At 41.3% G+C, this 17,815-nt stretch overlaps 1 protein-coding gene across 1 annotated transcript in view; it reads left to right on the top strand.

Annotated features, from left to right (window-relative positions):
• The window catches only part of LOC112103828 (angiotensin-converting enzyme 2), a 38,050-nt gene extending 22,444 nt beyond the window's left edge, over positions 1 to 15,606 (top strand). The window contains exons 11-18 of the mRNA XM_026649133.1: positions 3,557 to 3,655; positions 4,457 to 4,579; positions 4,893 to 5,065; positions 5,943 to 6,001; positions 11,937 to 12,037; positions 13,488 to 13,604; positions 14,842 to 15,036; positions 15,489 to 15,606. Of these exons, the coding sequence (XP_026504918.1) occupies positions 3,557 to 3,655; positions 4,457 to 4,579; positions 4,893 to 5,065; positions 5,943 to 6,001; positions 11,937 to 12,037; positions 13,488 to 13,604; positions 14,842 to 15,036; positions 15,489 to 15,606 (985 nt within the window). The remainder of the gene's footprint in view (positions 1 to 3,556; positions 3,656 to 4,456; positions 4,580 to 4,892; positions 5,066 to 5,942; positions 6,002 to 11,936; positions 12,038 to 13,487; positions 13,605 to 14,841; positions 15,037 to 15,488) is intronic.
• Positions 15,607 to 17,815: the final 2,209 nt, after the last annotated feature.

The raw sequence follows: 17,815 nt of genomic DNA, 5'->3' as shown, positions 1-17,815 counted from the left end.
CCCCAGGGTTACAGGCTGGAGTGGGAGGGTATGGATGCCTCTCCCCTTGGAGTTGTTGGAGCTAGTTATCTTGCTTCTGTTCCAGGTTGCCAACCATAAGGAACAGTCTACCCTTCTCCTCCATGGTGTCCTGAAACTTTTCCCTCTGGAATTCTAAGTCTTGCAAAGCCACTTGCAAGGCTTACTCTGCAGCTGTCAGCCTCTCTTGTAGCCTTTTCCCTGGCTCCTTTCTCCCCGGGTCTGAGTTCCCACTGCATTCTGGTTACTCTCCGTATTTGTCCTTATATCCTTTAACTTTGTCTTTGGCAGACTCTTTCTTCCCTCCAATTTCTTCTCACCCTCTATACTCACAGCCACCCTCTAGGCCCTCTCTACAACCTTTGTGCACTTTCTATGGGCCTCTGACTCATCCTTCCATTCCTTTCTTGATACTTTGCTCTTTTTCTGCTAGTTTCTTTTTTTGTGAAGACAGTGCCTCTGCATGTGTCCCCATTTCCCACAGACAAAACAGGTCCCTCCTTTTCCTACTTCTTCCGCAGGTGGGACTCTTTTGGGCTTTCCTGCATCCCTCCCTTCCAGGCAAGACTTCTTGTCCTGATACACACAGGGGCATTCCCTTTTCAGCTGTCCCCTCTGCCCACAGGTGTAATACACACTCATGACCAGGCCTCTGGGCTCAGAACATTTTTTCTGTTCCCAGCCTCTTCAGCCCTAGCTCACTTCTTTCCATAGGATCTTAAATAAAGATTTTCGCTTTTCTGCCAGCTTCATTAAATACCCCTGCAGATATAACTGGGCCTTCCACTGTCTCTGCTGGTTCTGCAGGACCTGCAGAAGTAGTGCCTGGAGCCCCATGGATTGTTTTTCATCCCCTTTAAATGGGAGCAAAAACTCTGCGTCCATTTCAGGAGGGTATACAGGCCTTCTCCAAAAAAGGCCTCCACATGCAGCAGCTCCATTGTCCCTTTACTTCTTCTGTGACTGTTGTGGCCCCTCACTTTCCCCTTGTATCAGTGGTGACTGTTATGCACAGTCCCCTCATCTCAGAGGTAACCAACAAGCATAGTTTCTCACTCCACTTGTCTTAGGGATGACTATCGTGCCCACATTCGTCACCAAATTTGTCACAGGGTTTGCTACTCGTTGCTGTGGTGCCTCCTTGTGGCCCATTGGGGATTAGCTCACGACCACTCTGACACCACCTACTTCCGTTTTGCACCCAATGGTGTCTCTCTCTCTCTCTCATCAGATTACTCCCTCTTTATCACTCAGGGTATTCCTTTTTCATGGCTTGGCCCTGTGGTCAGGTCACTATAATCCTCCTTTTCTGGGGGATCAAAATCCCATTGGATGACTATCCTAGGCAGTCTTCTGCTCCACTGCCCACTCTGTGCCACTTCCCCAGTGGCTGGTAGGGGAACCCAGGCCTGCCCATTATGCCAGGTTCCAGCCCAGGGACCCTACAACCAGCGGACAAATTCTGCACTGTCCAAAACCTTGCTGCTGTTTCCCTGGGATGCTTCCTACTTCATCCCTATCAGGCTCCTTTTCAACACTCCTCTGGATATGCCCTTCCCTCAGGGCCTGGATCCCAGGGCTTCAATTCATCCCCAGTTTCCTCCTTTTCCCCTCCAAGCCCAAAAGGTGACTATCAGCCTTCTCTACTGCAGCCCCCCCTCTTACTTTCTTCTTCCTGGTTTTTATAGCAGTTTAGCCTGGGCTTCATCATCAATTAGAGCTTTTCAACCCTGACTCTCCCCCAGGTGCAACCTGTCACAAGGTTAATTGGCCCTTCTCTCTATTCAGGCCTTGCATGGGGTAGACACCTCATCATGGTGTCTTTGGTTCAATGGGCTATGAGTGCTGTGTGAAGCTAATTGACTGTGGAATATTTTACAACAGTGATTTTACCTTTCCTACCCCATCCTAACATAAATCCTTTGGTTTTTAATCTTTTATGTCAAAGGACCATATCCTGCTATTCATTTTGAAGCAGTGCCACCATTGACATCACTGTGAGTTTTGTGGTATTGAACTCAAAGGAAAAAAACGTTAGCCGTGTTATAAACTCTTTCACAGTCCAACATTAAAACATAGATACTTAGCTTTGGAGTTTTTTTCTACTGAAGCCTTGGTTTTACTCAGTTCCTTAGCAAACACCCAAAAGTATTCATTCTAAAGTTGAAACACATGGAAGAAGAATAAATTAAAACAAGTACTTATACTGAAAATGACATTGAGTGATATGCAAATTTAACTTAAACCTTTAAAGTTTCTCTCCATTTGGAGGCAAAATATCAGAGTCTTCTATTTGCAGAACAAATTTTCTTTGATGAAAAGGAAAGGGTTAATTTCACTTTCAGTCCTGTTGGGTAAAATGCCTCCTGTTTCTAACAAACACGCAGACACAAGGTAGAGGAGAGATGGGACAGAGAAGGTGAGGGAAATATGGCTTTTGTTGATGTCTTTGGAACACTGGAAGGCTGGTGAGTCACGAATGGATGCTTTGGCTGGCAGGCTGATCAGGGTACCTGGTGCTTGGACCGTGGTTCACATTCTGGTCAGGGACATAATCTGGTTGGGTCTTTTCTCCTTAAACAGGACAGGATCGTGGTCATCTTATCCCACTGTACTGATGCAATGCAGTTGATTTCAGGATTTGATGAAAAAATGAAAACTAAGAGATAGGATAGGAGGAAGGGGGAAAGCAACACGAGGAATGGAACAGAACAGGATCTTATGTGCCTTTGCAATGCTGGCAATTAAGTATTCCCACTGATGGGCTGAGGCCTGGATGTCATGATATGATTTCCAGGACTCACAAGTGAAAAACAAAGTTATTTGAACACTAGCAAGGCCTAGTGGCCTTCCTCTCAGGAAGGAAGTCTGGTCAGCTCCTTCTATCATGGGGTCAGAGAAGATGAGAGCAGACGAGACCAACTGGGATACAAGGTGGAAAAGGAGATGAATTTTTTTTCAAAGTCTTTTTTTAAGAAACCCCCCAAAGAGAAAAGTGAGCAGCATAGTTCATCCCCTTGTATTTTGTCCACCAATTAGGCCAAATATCCGCCACACCAATTTTAGCTCATTAATTTCAGACTACACCTCTTCTGTTTTTACAAAGCATCATTTCAATAGTCCTTGAGTGATATCAGTCGCCTCTTTTTGTTTGGACTAGTCTAGTTGCTCTGCCTGGTCTTCTTGCATTTATTCATAACATTTATCATAAAAAAACCTGTTTACCATGGTTAATTTTCAAACTGGAAAAAAGTTATAGATTATTGTGACATTTTCACTCACTTCTTACATTTGAATTTCCAGTCAGGGTTAAATGTTTAGGTCCAATAATCCCATGCACAGTAGTTCCATGCACAGATCAATAGCAGTTTAGGAGCCTAGTTTATTTAGCTTTGTGATGTCTGTATTTGGAAGGTAAGGGAGATGCCAACAGTGATGACTGCTACAAACAGCAGCTGTTATGTGGAAAGGTCAGTATATTTTTTTCTCAAGAACTCGTAATGGAAATGCCTCTAATTTTTTCTTCCCCTATCCACAGGCGAGCAATAGTGGGTGTGGTTGAACCACTGCCTCATGATGAAACGTACTGTGACCCTGCTGCTCTGTTCCATGTGGCCAATGATTACTCTTTCATAAGGTATCCTTATCACCATCATTTAACTCCTAGATGACAAGCAGCTGTGTGCTAAATATTTCATTTAGAGTGTTACGGCCAAATTCTTCTTTTGGTTAGGCCCTGGCCTAAGGCCTCCTGAAGTCAATGGGAATCTTTCCACTTACTTCAATGGGCTTTGGATCAGACCTGCAGACTAGTTACATTTGTAGGGCCGGATTCTCACACGATGCAATGTGACTGGAGATGCCCAGTAGCAATTCCTTGCTGTGCAGAGGAGCTTTCTGCACAGCAGTGTAATGTTGGTGGAGATGGCTCTGTTGTTTCCTGTGCCAGCTGCCTCTCTGACCCTCACCATAAGGGGAAGGAGGAAGCACCTTGGAAGTCCTTCACTGGAGTCAGGTTCCTAAAGAACCAGTGGAACAGGCCCCTGAAGGATCAGTAGCTAGTGCCAATGACATACATTAGGGATGTCCCTGACTCAGAGAGCTGCATCTGGCTCCCTGGGGCTCCTCCATCCAATCGATCTCAGCTGGAGTGGAGAATCAGAGTCTCTGTAACCCCACTTACTCCAGCTAGGGCCCATTGTAACGGAGAGCACATCTCGGCTCTTATGCTGTGTTTGATTTTGGCATTTGAACATTATCAGGATGTTAGGCCCAGCCTGTCATTAGTGTTTTGTCTTTCTCTCCAAAGTGCCCAGTGTCACTAGCAGGAGCGGTAATCTAAATTGCGGCCCATTCCAAAGGGCAAGGCTATTTGCTGCTCCAGTGTGAGATGGGTAACACAAAGTATGGCTTTTGTTCTTTTTTTCTTTTCTTTTAGATATTACACAAGGACCATTTATCAGTTCCAGTTTCAGGAGGCACTTTGCAAGGCTGCTAACCATACAGGTCCTCTTTACACATGTGACATTACTAATTCCACGGCAGCTGGTCACAAACTGCGGTAACAAAGCACACAATTTGTTATATAAAAGGAGACTGAATATAACTGGGCCAAATTCATCCTGGCTGTAAAGCCACTTAAGTTATTGAAGCCAATGGGGTTACACTAGGGATAAACTTGGCTCTACATTAAAGTCTGTTTCCTCACCTAATTCCACTGGAGTTATGCAGATTTATACCAGCTGAGGATCTGACCCATAGGGGTTTAGTCTCCTATCAATGAGAAGGGAATTTATTTGCATTAATATGAGTGCGTACATATAATCTGTGCACAGATGGAACCTAGCAATAATTTTTGATCCTTCCATACCCAGGGACATGCTTGTCTTAGGGAGATCACAGCCCTGGACCCAGGCACTAGAAAGTATAACAGGAGAAAAAAAGATGAATGCAACACCCTTGCTCCACTACTTTGAACCCTTACATCAGTGGCTGATAAAGAACAATAGTGGCAGATCTGTTGGTTGGAACACATTCTGGACTCCATGTATGTAATGGTTTTATATGCAATTCAGAATGCTTGACAATACAACTTCTCCTTAACCCACGCCCCCTTTCTCTTTCCGCAGTTGTTGAATCTGGCAGTTGGGAGAGGCAACAGGCAAATTCTATGGCCCTGGGACCCAGCAGTTAGAGTTGTTCATGCAAAAGTGCATTGACTTCATCACTCCCAAAGCTGGAGAGTCAGCATACTCAGGGACCATGGTGGCCATCAGCCACCTGTCACAGCTTCACCTGATTCCCAGAAACTGAGCACTTGACCCTGATAATGAATTATTGACAAAGGGCACTTCAAAAAGCTTTTTTACACTGGCAGTGCTAAAAACTCAGGACGGATAAACAGAATGAAGGGAGAATAGTGGTTTGGGTTTGTAGGTACTGATCAGTTTCAGCTCTTCAGTTATAACCATTGCTTGAGACTACTGAGCATGCTTCACATCTGCCGGGCTGGTGAGAACTCATCTAGACTTTCGGTCATCAGAGCTGGAACAGCGATCAGGCTCAGGGTGGGCAAGCCAGTTTGGAATGTTAAATGTCATCTCTCCCTGGCTCTCCATTGCTGGCCATATCAAAAAGGGTGCCCAAAAAGTGGGAAGAGGAGTAAAATGCTTTATTCAGCCCAGCATCACTACATCAAATGCTGAAGCACACGTGAGACACACACCTGTAGCCACAGTCAGGATGGGAGAATGCAGCATATCCTAGTGGCTGAGAACAGTGTTGTGTCTGATACCCTTATTAGCCCAAGGAGGGTAAAAACTATCAGTAAAACAAAATCACCTCATCGTCTCAGTTGCTATGCAGTAGCTTTATGGAAAAGACTTTGCAGTTCTGATACAATGCTTCTTTTCTTTTTAAATCAGATTCTAGCAATGCAATCAAAGTGAGGATCAGTCTGAAATCAGCACTTGGGAACAATCCAGTGAGTAAATCCAGATCAGTGTATTCATTCTGTTACTATGTCATGTTTTGTTTAACAAATCATAGATCAACATGGAAATATCTAGCTGAATTCTATACAGGAGGTATTGGATGCTCTCCGTTACAAACAATATGATTGCTCTTTCTAGCAATTTGTTTGCATATTTGATGTCATTTTTCCAGGCCCTGATAAACCTTGCAAACCTCCTCACACCTTCCTCCCTGTCTATGCTCCAGCTCAGATGCCCAAATGTCCTTACTGTTATGTTTCTGGAGTGCAGTAGCTAGTAGGCAAAAAATGGTACTTCCCTCAACATTGTGCTGGAGGATTGGCTCACTGCTAACTCAGCCAATCTGCCAAGGCTGGGCATTTGGCTGCGGATTTGCTCCTCAGGCCTGGTCTACACTAACCCCCCCACTTCGGACTAAGGTATGCAAATTCAGCTACGTTAATAACATAGCTGAATTCGAAGTACCTTAGTCCGAAGTTACCGCGGTCCAGACGCGGCAGGAAGGCTCCCTCTTCGATGCTGCGTACTCCGCTCGCCGAGCTGGAGTACCAGCGTCGACGGCGAGCACTTCCGGGATCGATCCGGGGCACTTCCGGGATCGATCCGGGATCGATTTATCGCGTCTTAACCAGACGCGATAAATCGAACTCAGAAAACCGATTGCTTACATCCGGACCCGGATGTAAGTGAAGACGTACCCTTATTCTAGTTTTCCTTCTTCGTGGTACTCTCAGTGGAATAGTGCACAGACCCTTCCTTCCTGTGAAAGCTTGTCATTGCCGTCAAAGCATGAGCATTTTTCCAAGTAAAATTGGGTCATCAGGCAGGTGCTTATTGCTTATGTATCCAAACACTCAAATTTGAAATTCAGATGAAATTCAGGAACCTATTGGTCTAGGAAGGTTACACAAATATGTTATTATTTCTCACACAAACCCACACTCTTTCAGTTCTGTCACTCTCTTGCATGCAAGCCCTAATAAAAAATTTTTTGCCTCCAGTCCCCCTGAGTTGAGTTAGATGTCATTCAGTGGTGATAGAAACACCACTAAAAGGCTCCATATTACAACACATTTATTAGCCATTATAGTTAATGGTTAACTTAACACCATTTTGTGCCTGGTTTTTGTCATCATGCTCTTGTATGGTGCAACTGAGTGGCTGTAAAACAATCTCATTTACAGTACTTAATTTGAATGACTGTAAGATATGGTCCCAAGCTGCAAAACAAGCACATAAACATTGTCCACTAAATACATTTCTGCTCTGACACTCCTTCTACACAAGTAAATGATTCTGAAACCTTGTAGTTCAGCAAGGGATCTTGGTAACACGTGTTAACTAGTGTGTAGGCATGTTGGGAAGATTCCTACATAGGACTTGCCGCAGCTCATAATGGGACACATTCAGCTGCTGTGTACTGCCCAGACATTGCAAAGCAGCCCAAATTCCAGTTTAACTGGTTGGCTATGCTGGGTTTACCACTTTTTTGCGTCACAAAATAGCTAGAGAGTGTACAAGTGAATCTGGCCTAATAAGTGCTGATTTGCAGCAGTCAAGAACATTAGGCTAATATGGAGATATATGTATCTTATAGAGCTGGAAGGGACCTTGAAAGGTCATTGAGTCCAGTCCCCCTGCCTTCACAGCAGGACCAAGTACTGTCCCTGACAGATTTTTGCCCCAGATCCCTAAGTGGCCCCCTCAAGGATTGAACTCAGAACTGTGGGTTTAGCAGGCCAATGCTCAAACCTGTATCTTACAGGTGCTTAGAAGTGGGGCTAAGTACACAGCAAACTGCTGTATTAGACCATTTCATGGTCACAGCTGTCAGATAAGGCATCCTGTATCAAGTCAGGGACTGACTGTGCAATGGAGACAGTGTAATGTGAGCCTGGGAGTGACTATGGGCCTAATCCTGTGCCCATCAAAGTCAGTGACATCCCTGCTTTATGTCACTGAGTACAGCTTCAGGTCCCATGCTAATGCCTGGGTTAAGCCTCTAGCCATCTCCCTTGTGTACTACATGGTCCAATCCCGCAGCCAGTGTAATTTAGTGTAGCTCTGTTGAAGTCAGTGGAGCTACACTGACTTACCCTAGCCGAGGGTCTGGCTCAATAGTTCTAGAAGCCTGAACAGCCTTAGCCAGCTGTTGTACAGTGTAAAACCTCTGCTTCTTCTCTCCTGACAAACCTGACTTCTGAATCCTTTCTAAATATGACAGCAGCTATATTGTATTACACCTGACACACTGGTGCTGGTAAAAGTCCAGGAAAGATTGAGGCATTGCCTTCCAGTTATGGAAATGCTACAAAGTTAATGGAGGCACAGTGGATTTTGTGAAAAAAGTAAATTGAGAACTTCATTGTCTGTTTACTACAGCTTATGTTAAAGAAGCAGCTTGTTTGGAACAGCACATATAACTTACATCTATTGCACTAAGCATCTGTTTAGAATGTACTGACGTCTCAGGTGACATTGATCAGGTAGAGACACTTGCAGCTTTGCTCTGGCTGTGACTTGACTTTACTAGAGTGTCTGAGAGAGAAAAAAATATATTTAAAAGACTGCCAGGACCAGTCCTTTTGAACTCAATTAATTTCTGCCAACTGTAGACAAAATATTTCATAAACCATTTAATATGAGGATCTGTCTCTTCTTTTTTAAAAACCGACTCCTTTTTAAATGTTAACCAGAACCACTCTGTCAGCATCTTCTGTGTGATCACACCATAAAAAGCTGAAACACAAACTGCTAGGTCAGCAGCTTGTAGACAACTAAGTGTATTTTAAAATGGAAATTTCTTCTAAAATTAGAGGCCAAACTTACATTTTCTCTTAAATAGCACATGAGATCTTTGTTTGAATACTTTTCTGAATGAAAACATCATAAAATAGATTTTATAAAAACAAGATAGATAATTAAAAAGCTAAAAGAACCGCTAAATAGAACTGGTCAGGAAACAGATTTTTCCATACTGTGAAATTTTTTAAGATTTCCTAAACATTCATCCTGAAAACCAAAATTTTGAATTTTTTTGCAAAATAAATTTGAAAAATAATTTATTTTCAGTCAATCAAAATGTTTTGTTTGGATAAATCTGAAATGTGGTGGTTTTGATTCTGGCCCTTTTCAATTTTTTTTTAATTTTTATAAAAATAAAGTAAATTTCAAAACAAAAAGTCATTTTGAATTACAAATTAAACCTTTTTGTTGTGAAAATGTCAAAACAGGACATTTTTTCAATTTTCAATTTTTTTTAAGTTTCTAAATGAAATGTTGAAATTTATACAATATCATGCAAATAAATCAGTTTAGTTGAAACAGCATTTTGCAATGGAAAACTATTTCAACAAAAATTTTCCAACCAGCTCTACTGCCAAATATGAAAGCAGTGGTTGTGGAATCAAACTCTGTTAATACACGGGGTTCTTTTAGGGGGTGGAAAATAGATATTGTAGAGTATAAAGGGGCAAAGGATGAAAGGAAAATTAGAAAAAAGCAAATACAATGACATTATGGATTGTGGTGGTAGCTACAGGAGAAAACAATGCTAACTCCTATGAATGCTTAAGTAAAGCATTGTGTGTAGTATCAGCTAAATAATGAATGTACAAGATGCCAGTTCAGAGATAACCCATACAGCTGTATTTTTCATTAATGCTAAGGGCCAGATCCTGGGGTACTATCTTTGCATGCTCAGCACACCTCAGAAGAAGGTGTTTGTGGGCAATAGTGGCTTTAAGCCACCTTTATTGTCCTGTAGGGCCTGATCTGTAACTCACTGAAGTCAATGCAAAGACTTCATTGGCTTCAACGGACTTTGGATCAGAACATTGTCCTTCTGACTGCTGAGCACTGAGCCTGTCCCTGGAAGTAATGTAGATTCAAGTCAATGGAGCTGTGCTACACTATACTTACGGAGGAATTGGTCTACTGACTGTGTCTGAGTTTAGAAGCAGCATTTCCTTCTGCTCTAGCTGAATCCACCATTCACTTCCATGGAGCTAGGCTGACATATACCAGCCCAATGTGTCCTCCTTTTATGAAATTCACTGCAGCAGGAAATAAGAGAGTTAAAAAATGTAGCTGTATTTTTTAAATTGCTATTATATAAGGGGTATCTAGAGTTTTATACCATGCCCATGAGCCTCATATCAGGGCTGGATAATATTACCAATAATAACATTTATGGGCATGCATGCTAAGATATAAGTGTAATCAAAGCTCTGGCTTCAAGTTATAAACTGATTGCTACAGAGGTCAAAAATGAACTTTCCTTCCACGTACACCATTGCACAATTGCGTAGGATACATTCTCAGTTATTGCTGGGTTTTTCCACCTGCACAGGCAGGGGCACCTGCCAGAGATGAGCTATTTAACTTGATGCACCACTCTCTGTTTCTGTGTTCCATTGGAGTTAATATCTGACTTATCATGTAGTTTGCTATGAAATACCACATATGCTCTGCTGTTTTTGAATCACTTGTCTGGTTTGGGGCACAAAAATCAATATATACCTTATGCAGAAACATTGCTACAAAGAATTCTTAACAAGAAAAATACAAAGACAAAAACAACTGGGTCTCCTACTAAATGACCTGTTTATGTATAAAATTATATAATAGAAACCAGTGTCTAAATCATAAAGTCCTTTCCCAGACAAAACTCCCAATAACTCCAGTGGAAATACTCCTGGGCTAGGATTTGGCCTCTCGTTATTTTAAGCAAAAAAAAACCTTTTCAGCTATTATGAACCCTTGTGTTGAAATGGGATAGATATTCCTGGTGCTATTTGTGGGATTCAGTTGGGACACAAAATAGCCTTAGGTGATAAATACCCTAAAATGACAGCACTTCAGATAGATGACAACACATGAAAAGATGGTCAGGTTCAGAGGAACAGCATCAGCTGTGGACTAGATATGGGACTGGAATGCAGAAACCCCTGCATTCTAGGCTTGGCTCAGCAATTGACTCACTCACGGTATGTGTATACTGAGATGAAAATCCCGTGGCACCAACTCTCAGAGCCTGGGTCAGCTGACTCACACTTGCAGGGCTCAGGCTGTGGGGCTAAAAGTTGCAGTGTAAACATTCAGGCTTGGGCTGGAGTCTCGGCTCTGATACACTCCCTGTCACAAGGTCTCAGGGCCCTGGCTCCAACCCAAGTCTGAACGTCTTCATTGCAGTTTTATAGCCCCACAGTTTGAGCCCCGCAAGCTCGAGTCAGCTGACCTGGCCCAGCTGCGGCCATGCCACGGGTCTTTTGTTGCAGTGTAGATGTACCCTCAGTGAGCTTCTTCACGACACTCCATTTATGTATGTATCATTTTCCCCATTTGTAAAATAGGGAATCAATCACTTATCTATCTTGAAGGGAGTTATGAAGATTAATCAGATATTTGTAAGTCACTTTGGGTATGTAAATTACCTTTGTAAGTAAGTAAGTGGTGAGCCAAGACTTCCATTGTTCTGTTCGTTTTGTTACCGCATTCTCCCGCAATGTTTGTCCACCTGTCATGTGCTGCCTGGTAAAATGTCTGTGAGTTCTATGGGGTAGGGAATGTCTTCTTTGTTACCTTCTGTACAGCTCCTAGCTCAATGGAGCCCTGAGCCATGACTGGAGCTTGAGTCAAGTCAACACATTTTGAAATGAAAAGTTGTTTTGAAATATTAAAATGAAAGAATTTTTTTTTTGGCAGGGGTGTGTATGGTTTCCAACCAAAACAATTCGGCAGGTTCAGCACAAAGTTACAAAATGTTTTGGTCAACCTGAATCTGCATTTTCTGGCAAAAAAAAATTGCCTAGCTCTAATTATAATTACTACTACTGAAGCAGTATTTTAAAAGTAATTGCTTAATGCACGGTAATTTTCAGCATAATTATAATCTCTGTTGAAGGTCTGTTTTTTATATTGTAGTACGAATGGGATGAAACTGAATTATATTTGTTCCAGTCATCGATTGCCTATGCCATGAGAAAGTATTTCTCAGAGGTCAAGAACCAGACTGTCTCATTCCAGTGAGTTATTTTATTTGACTATGCATGCTGTGAGCATACAGTACTGCTTTTGGTTCAGCAGGGATATGTACTGGTGGAATTAATTGTGATTTCTGTGTAATGTAGCTGGAGGAGGTCTGGTGGTTTCATACGAAAGGACATGAGGGTCATAATAGGGGAGCCACTTGCTTTGTCCCATGCTGTTTAATCTTCAGAACTTTTGATAGAAAGAAAAACATCACCTGTGCAATAGTTAGATGATATTTTATTTTTGGATGAGGTAGGAGACTGTAGTTTACCACTTACCAACGGTGAGATTTGATCATGAGAACAGCTGCCCAAATGCTAACACGGGAATATGGCTATGATAGCCAAAGAACAGAACAATAGAGATACCTTCCCTAGAGGAGAAACATTCCATTAAAAATAAAAAATGAAATTATATAAAATTCTAGGCAATAATACTCGTATCATATACATGATGCTGAATAGCCAAGGAATTTTGGACCCACAAAACATGAGTTAATTGATCTGAATGAGTTGAAAAGTCACCCACAATAAATAAATGCTACCCTAATCTAATTGCATTTTAAAATAAACAGTCCTTTACTAACATAGGCTATGAACAGAAATAGATATTTGTAGAAACAAAGCATTATACTTGCTAAGTCTCTTTGAATGATTTTTAGATAGCCTCAGAAAATCATCCAAAGAGACCTATCTGCCTAATATTTTTGATCATATTTATAGCACATCAATCACCATTATGTCTAAGCTAAATTCTCAGCAGGGCCTAGGTGCAACCAAATGCTAGTTTTTATTCTTTAGTTCAAAGTGCAAGAAGCTGAGCTGAATTTTGCCCCAAACAGGTGAGGGCAACCCCTCTGTTCTGTGCTTGGCCAGGTGCTTTAAGGCAGGGGATCTCAACCTTTCTTTTTCTGAGGCCCCTCCTAACATGCTATAAAAACTCAACGGCTCACCTGTGCCCCAACAGGCAGTTTTTCTGCATATAAAAGCCAGGGCCGACATTAGGGGATAGCAAACAGGGCAATTGCCGAGGGCCACAAACCACAGGGTGTCCCGCGAAGCTAAGCTGCTCAGGCTTCACCTTCAGGCTCGGGTGGTGGGGCTGGACTTTGGCTTTTTGCCCTGAGCCCCAGTGAGTCTAATGCTGGCTCTGTTTGGTGGCCACCCAGGGGGCCTCAGACCCCTGGTCGAGAACTGCTGCTTTAAGGGATTATGCCAGTGGGTGCCTCAATCCTGGGGCAACACATCTGTATCTAGAATTACTTAGTAACACAAAACTGAAAGCTCAAGTGTTGACAAAAATACCTCTTTCAAGCAATGGACCCTTAAGTTGTGCTGCTAGGTGTTGTTTGTAGGTATAGTGGATGCAAGATTTTCATTCATGTGATTTTAATTGGGGGTATCTCTTTAATCATGAAACAATTTTTTTTATATTTCCCATCAGGAGCACAGATATCCACATAGGAGCTGTAACACAAAGAATCTCCTTCTATTTTACTGTCAGTATGCCTGGTAATGTCTCTGACATCGTTCCCAAAACTGAGGTGGAAACAGCCATCAGGTGAAATTTTGCTCTTAGAGGAAATAACATGAAAGAGGGTTGGAGCCATATAAATACTCAAATGACTGAGGGAGGTGTTATAAGAAAGTGTGACCCAAAACTAAAATAAGGAAAAATTAGGATGAGAGAAATTGTCATATCAAAAAAGATAAATAGCCTGTCTAATCTGATGTTGTTTTCAAACCTGCCAATATAAGGCGACACAGAAAAGTCGTGAAACTCCTAGAATCCATCGAGTTGTACTGTACTGTGCCATGGAGAAGGTACATTTCTCCAACCCCAGCTGGTGACTAGCTTATGCCCTGAACTTGAAGATAGATGGCCCATGTAATTTTAACCTAACTAGTGTAAATTCAGGTGCTATTTTTAGCAGGACCTTCAGGATGATATGTTAGAAAGAAAGCCAGGTATGGGAGACTGTACAGAAGAGATCAAGGATGGAGAAGTAGATTTGTGATACTACCACAGAGACAATAAATTAAGCTGTGTGAACAATAAGGTTGTGGATGATATATAGAGAGAAAAGAAGAGTGGACAAAAGACAAATCCCCGAGGGACTGGCTGGGGAGAATTAAAAACCAAAGGAGGTGCTGATGAGCGGTCAGAGAGATTGGAAAACTAGGAGAGAATATGGCCAAAGAAGTTATAGTTTCTTGCAAACTTTGTCAAAAGCAACAGGAAGATCAAGATACAGAAAAGTACCTTAGACATGGCCAGGAAAAGGCCCTTGGAGACTTTGGTGAGAGCATTTTTGTTGGAGTGAAGAAGGCAAAATGCAGACTGCAGGGGATCCAAGAGGGAAACAGAGAAAGGGAAGTCAAGGCTGTGGTGTATGCTGGGCATCCAAGGAACTTAGAGGTAAAGGGAAGGAGAGAGAGAAGATGCAAGTAGACAGTGAGGTCAAAAGGTTTCTTGTCTTGTTTTGGTTTGGCGATTAGGATTTGGGATACTATTGTGTACAGTAACAAATCTGAATATGTCAGTTCTGGTTACTACAGAAATTCAGGCTTTCAGTTACTGTCTTTGTAGCAGAGCAAATCTGGCATGTCTTGCTGCTGTATGACTGCGGTATCATGCCAGAAAGAAAAATAGTTTATCACTCCAGTACTGAAGTAGCATCTTCAAGCAAAGAGTTCAATGGAAGTTTAGAATACCTAGAGGATTATAAGGAATCCAAAAATATTTGATTTGTTTGTGTTTAATTTATTCATCTATTTGATTGTGCTCTTGATGGCAGAATGTCTCGGGGACGAATCAATGAGGCTTTCAAACTGGATGACAAAACTCTGGAGTTTGAGGGTATTCTTCCAACACTGGCACCACCTTATGAACCACCTGTCCCTGTCTGGCTAATACTGTTTGGGGTGGTCCTGGGCGTAGTTGTGATTGGAGCCATTGTCTTGATCATCACTGGGCAGAGAGACCGAAGAAAGTAAGTAATATTTTAAATAATATATGCCAGCAGTGGGAGGCCTGGCAACTCAACATTATCGAAGCTGGTCCTGAAGATGGGTTTTCAGCAAGCCTAAATTGTTTATTTGGGTTCCAAGCCACCCTAATGCACTGGAGGAGCTGACCTATAATGTGCTTTGCATGTCTTTTTTTCATAAGAATTATTTGAACCATAGTTTTGATCGGAAACCAATACAACAAAGATTGGTTCATTGTTTTACAACTTATTTGTATCAAGGGTACTTCTACCATATGATGTACCTCCTCGTGTTCCCATTAAAGTCAATAGGCCCAGTGTAATTCGTTTTTGCAAAACGAGTCACATGAAATACAGTATTTTTTTTTACAATAGTCTCTTGTTAGAATCCAAAAGTACCTGATCAAAGCAGAGGCTCAGCTTCCTATATATTAACAGGTTCTTTTTGCTTACAGGAGAAGGAAAGCAGGCACAAATGAATTAGTACGAACCAACCCCATCAACCCTGAACCTGAGGATGGAGAAGTCAATCCGGCTTTCATACAACATGAAGATCACCAAACATCGTTTTAGAAAATAATGCAAATTCTCTATTTAAGTTTTTGTTTTCATTTTAGCTTTAACAACAATGCATTGGAAAGACCAAAATAATTCAAATGTCATTAAACATTATGGATTCTGATATTTTCAAGCAGTTGCCCATGTACAGCCTAAGGCAAGTAAATGACTTGTTTGCCATCTCTGTGTTCAATCGGTGATGTACAAATACACAAGAGGTACATTGTGTGTAGCCCTTTCATGACATATATTTATCATATCACACTGCCACTCATGCTGCTATCCGTCAACTAACTATTTGCAATTTCTCTGTGTTTTCTCCATACTCTATGGCCAAAGGTTTTTAACTTAGCTATTTCTAGACCATGAGCAGAAAGAAGAACTGAAATAGAAAGTGCTTCCTCCAGATGATGATGTAGCTGTCCAACAAGAAGAAGGAAAATCAGAACTTATCAGGAGAGTGAGCTGAAAAAAGACCTATTAGTCAGTGGACACACACTGAGCAGCTGAGGAACCTCAGCTTTGGAGGACGCAGTTTGAAATTACATGAGTTTTTGCACCTTCAAAGTACCTGACTCCATACTAAACCCAAAACAGAAACTGAAAGAAGATAAACAGGAACTTGAACTTTGTTAAAATGTTGTGGCATATGTAATTTGCTGAGCTGGTGGGCCTGGTAAGTATGGTGTTGAGGCCAAACAGCGAATGTCCCCCCCCAAATAGCTTTTTGGGTTATGCTTCCAGCTGAAAAGGAAACCTATTGTATAACTGTGTTTTGGAATAAACTCCTCTAATATCAAATGACAGAACTTGAATTCTAATTTAAAATATTTCAGCATTTGGTTCCATTATTGGACACCTCACCAGTGGTAGCAGTTAAGTCATCACAATCTTATAAGCAGCTTTTATTTGCATGTATGGAAGTTGCTGTCCATAGCCTGGTTTCTGACTTACCTTATTTATTTTATTTAATAGTTCATAGACATTAAGATCAAAGGGTCCATCCTGATCATCTAGTCTTACCTCCTGCCCATTGCATGGCACAGAACCTCACCAACCCACTCCTGTAATACACCCTTAGCCTCTGGTTGAGTTACTGAAGTCTTCAAATCATGGTTTAAAGACTTAGTTGTTGGATTTTTCAAATAATATTTCTGACCTTAGTATAGAACAGGATAAAATTGAGATCCCAGGAGCTCTCTGACTTATGGTTGTGAGGAAGGTGAACTGGGAACATCCTGGTGATTTAATTTTTGTATGAGGCAAGGGAAGCAGACTGTTCTTCAGGTTATTAATGTTTCCCATTGAACCATTCCAGATCTCCAGATTGTACAGAAAATAAAACATGCTTTCTCCACTGCCACCAGTGGTTTAATTCCCACCTAAAATGGGCTATTCATCTATTTCTGGGTTTTCAATCTTTTTTCATTTGTGGACCCCTAAAATGTTTTGAATGGAGGTGCAGACCTCTTTGGAAATCTTAGGTTGAAAACCACTGACCTATTTCATATACAGATAAATCTGTAATAATCATTAACTCACTGAAAAACCCATATAAAACTTAGAGCTGTCAAGCGATTAAAAAAATTAATCATCATTAATTGTGTGATTAAAAAAATCAATCATGATTAATCACATGATTAATCATGCTGTTAAACAATAATAGAAAACCATTTATTTAAATATATTTGGATGTTTTCTACATTTTCAAATATTTTTATTTCAATTATAACACAGAATAGAAAGTGTACAGTGATCACTTTATATTTCTTTTTATTATAAATATTTGCATTGTAAAAAACAAAACAAATAGTATTTTTCAATTCATCTAATACAAGTACTGTAGTGCAATCTCTTTGCCATGAAAGTTGAACTTACAAATGTAGATTTATGTACAAAAAAATAACTGATTTCAAAAATAAAACAATGTAAAACTTTAAGAGCCTAGAAAGTCCACTCAGTCCTACTTCTTGTACAGCCAATTGCTCAGACAAACAAGTTTGTTTACATTTGCAGGAGATAATGCTGCCTGCTTCTTGTCATCTGAAAATGAGAATAGGCGTTCGTATGGCACTATTATAGCCGGTGTCACAAGATATTTACATGCCAGATATGCTAAAAATTCATATGTTTCTTCATGCTTCAACCACCATTCCGGAGGACATGCATCCATGCTGATGACGGGTTCTGCTAGATAACGATCCAAAGCAGTGCGGACCGACGC

The sequence above is a fragment of the Terrapene carolina genome, unplaced genomic scaffold (genome assembly GCF_002925995.2).
Source record: "Terrapene carolina triunguis isolate 2854851 unplaced genomic scaffold, T_m_triunguis-2.0 Scaffold23, whole genome shotgun sequence".
NCBI lineage: Eukaryota > Metazoa > Chordata > Testudines > Emydidae > Terrapene > Terrapene triunguis.
The sequence above is the reverse complement of the archived record's forward strand: the minus strand, read 5'-3'. Positions and strand labels throughout refer to the sequence as shown.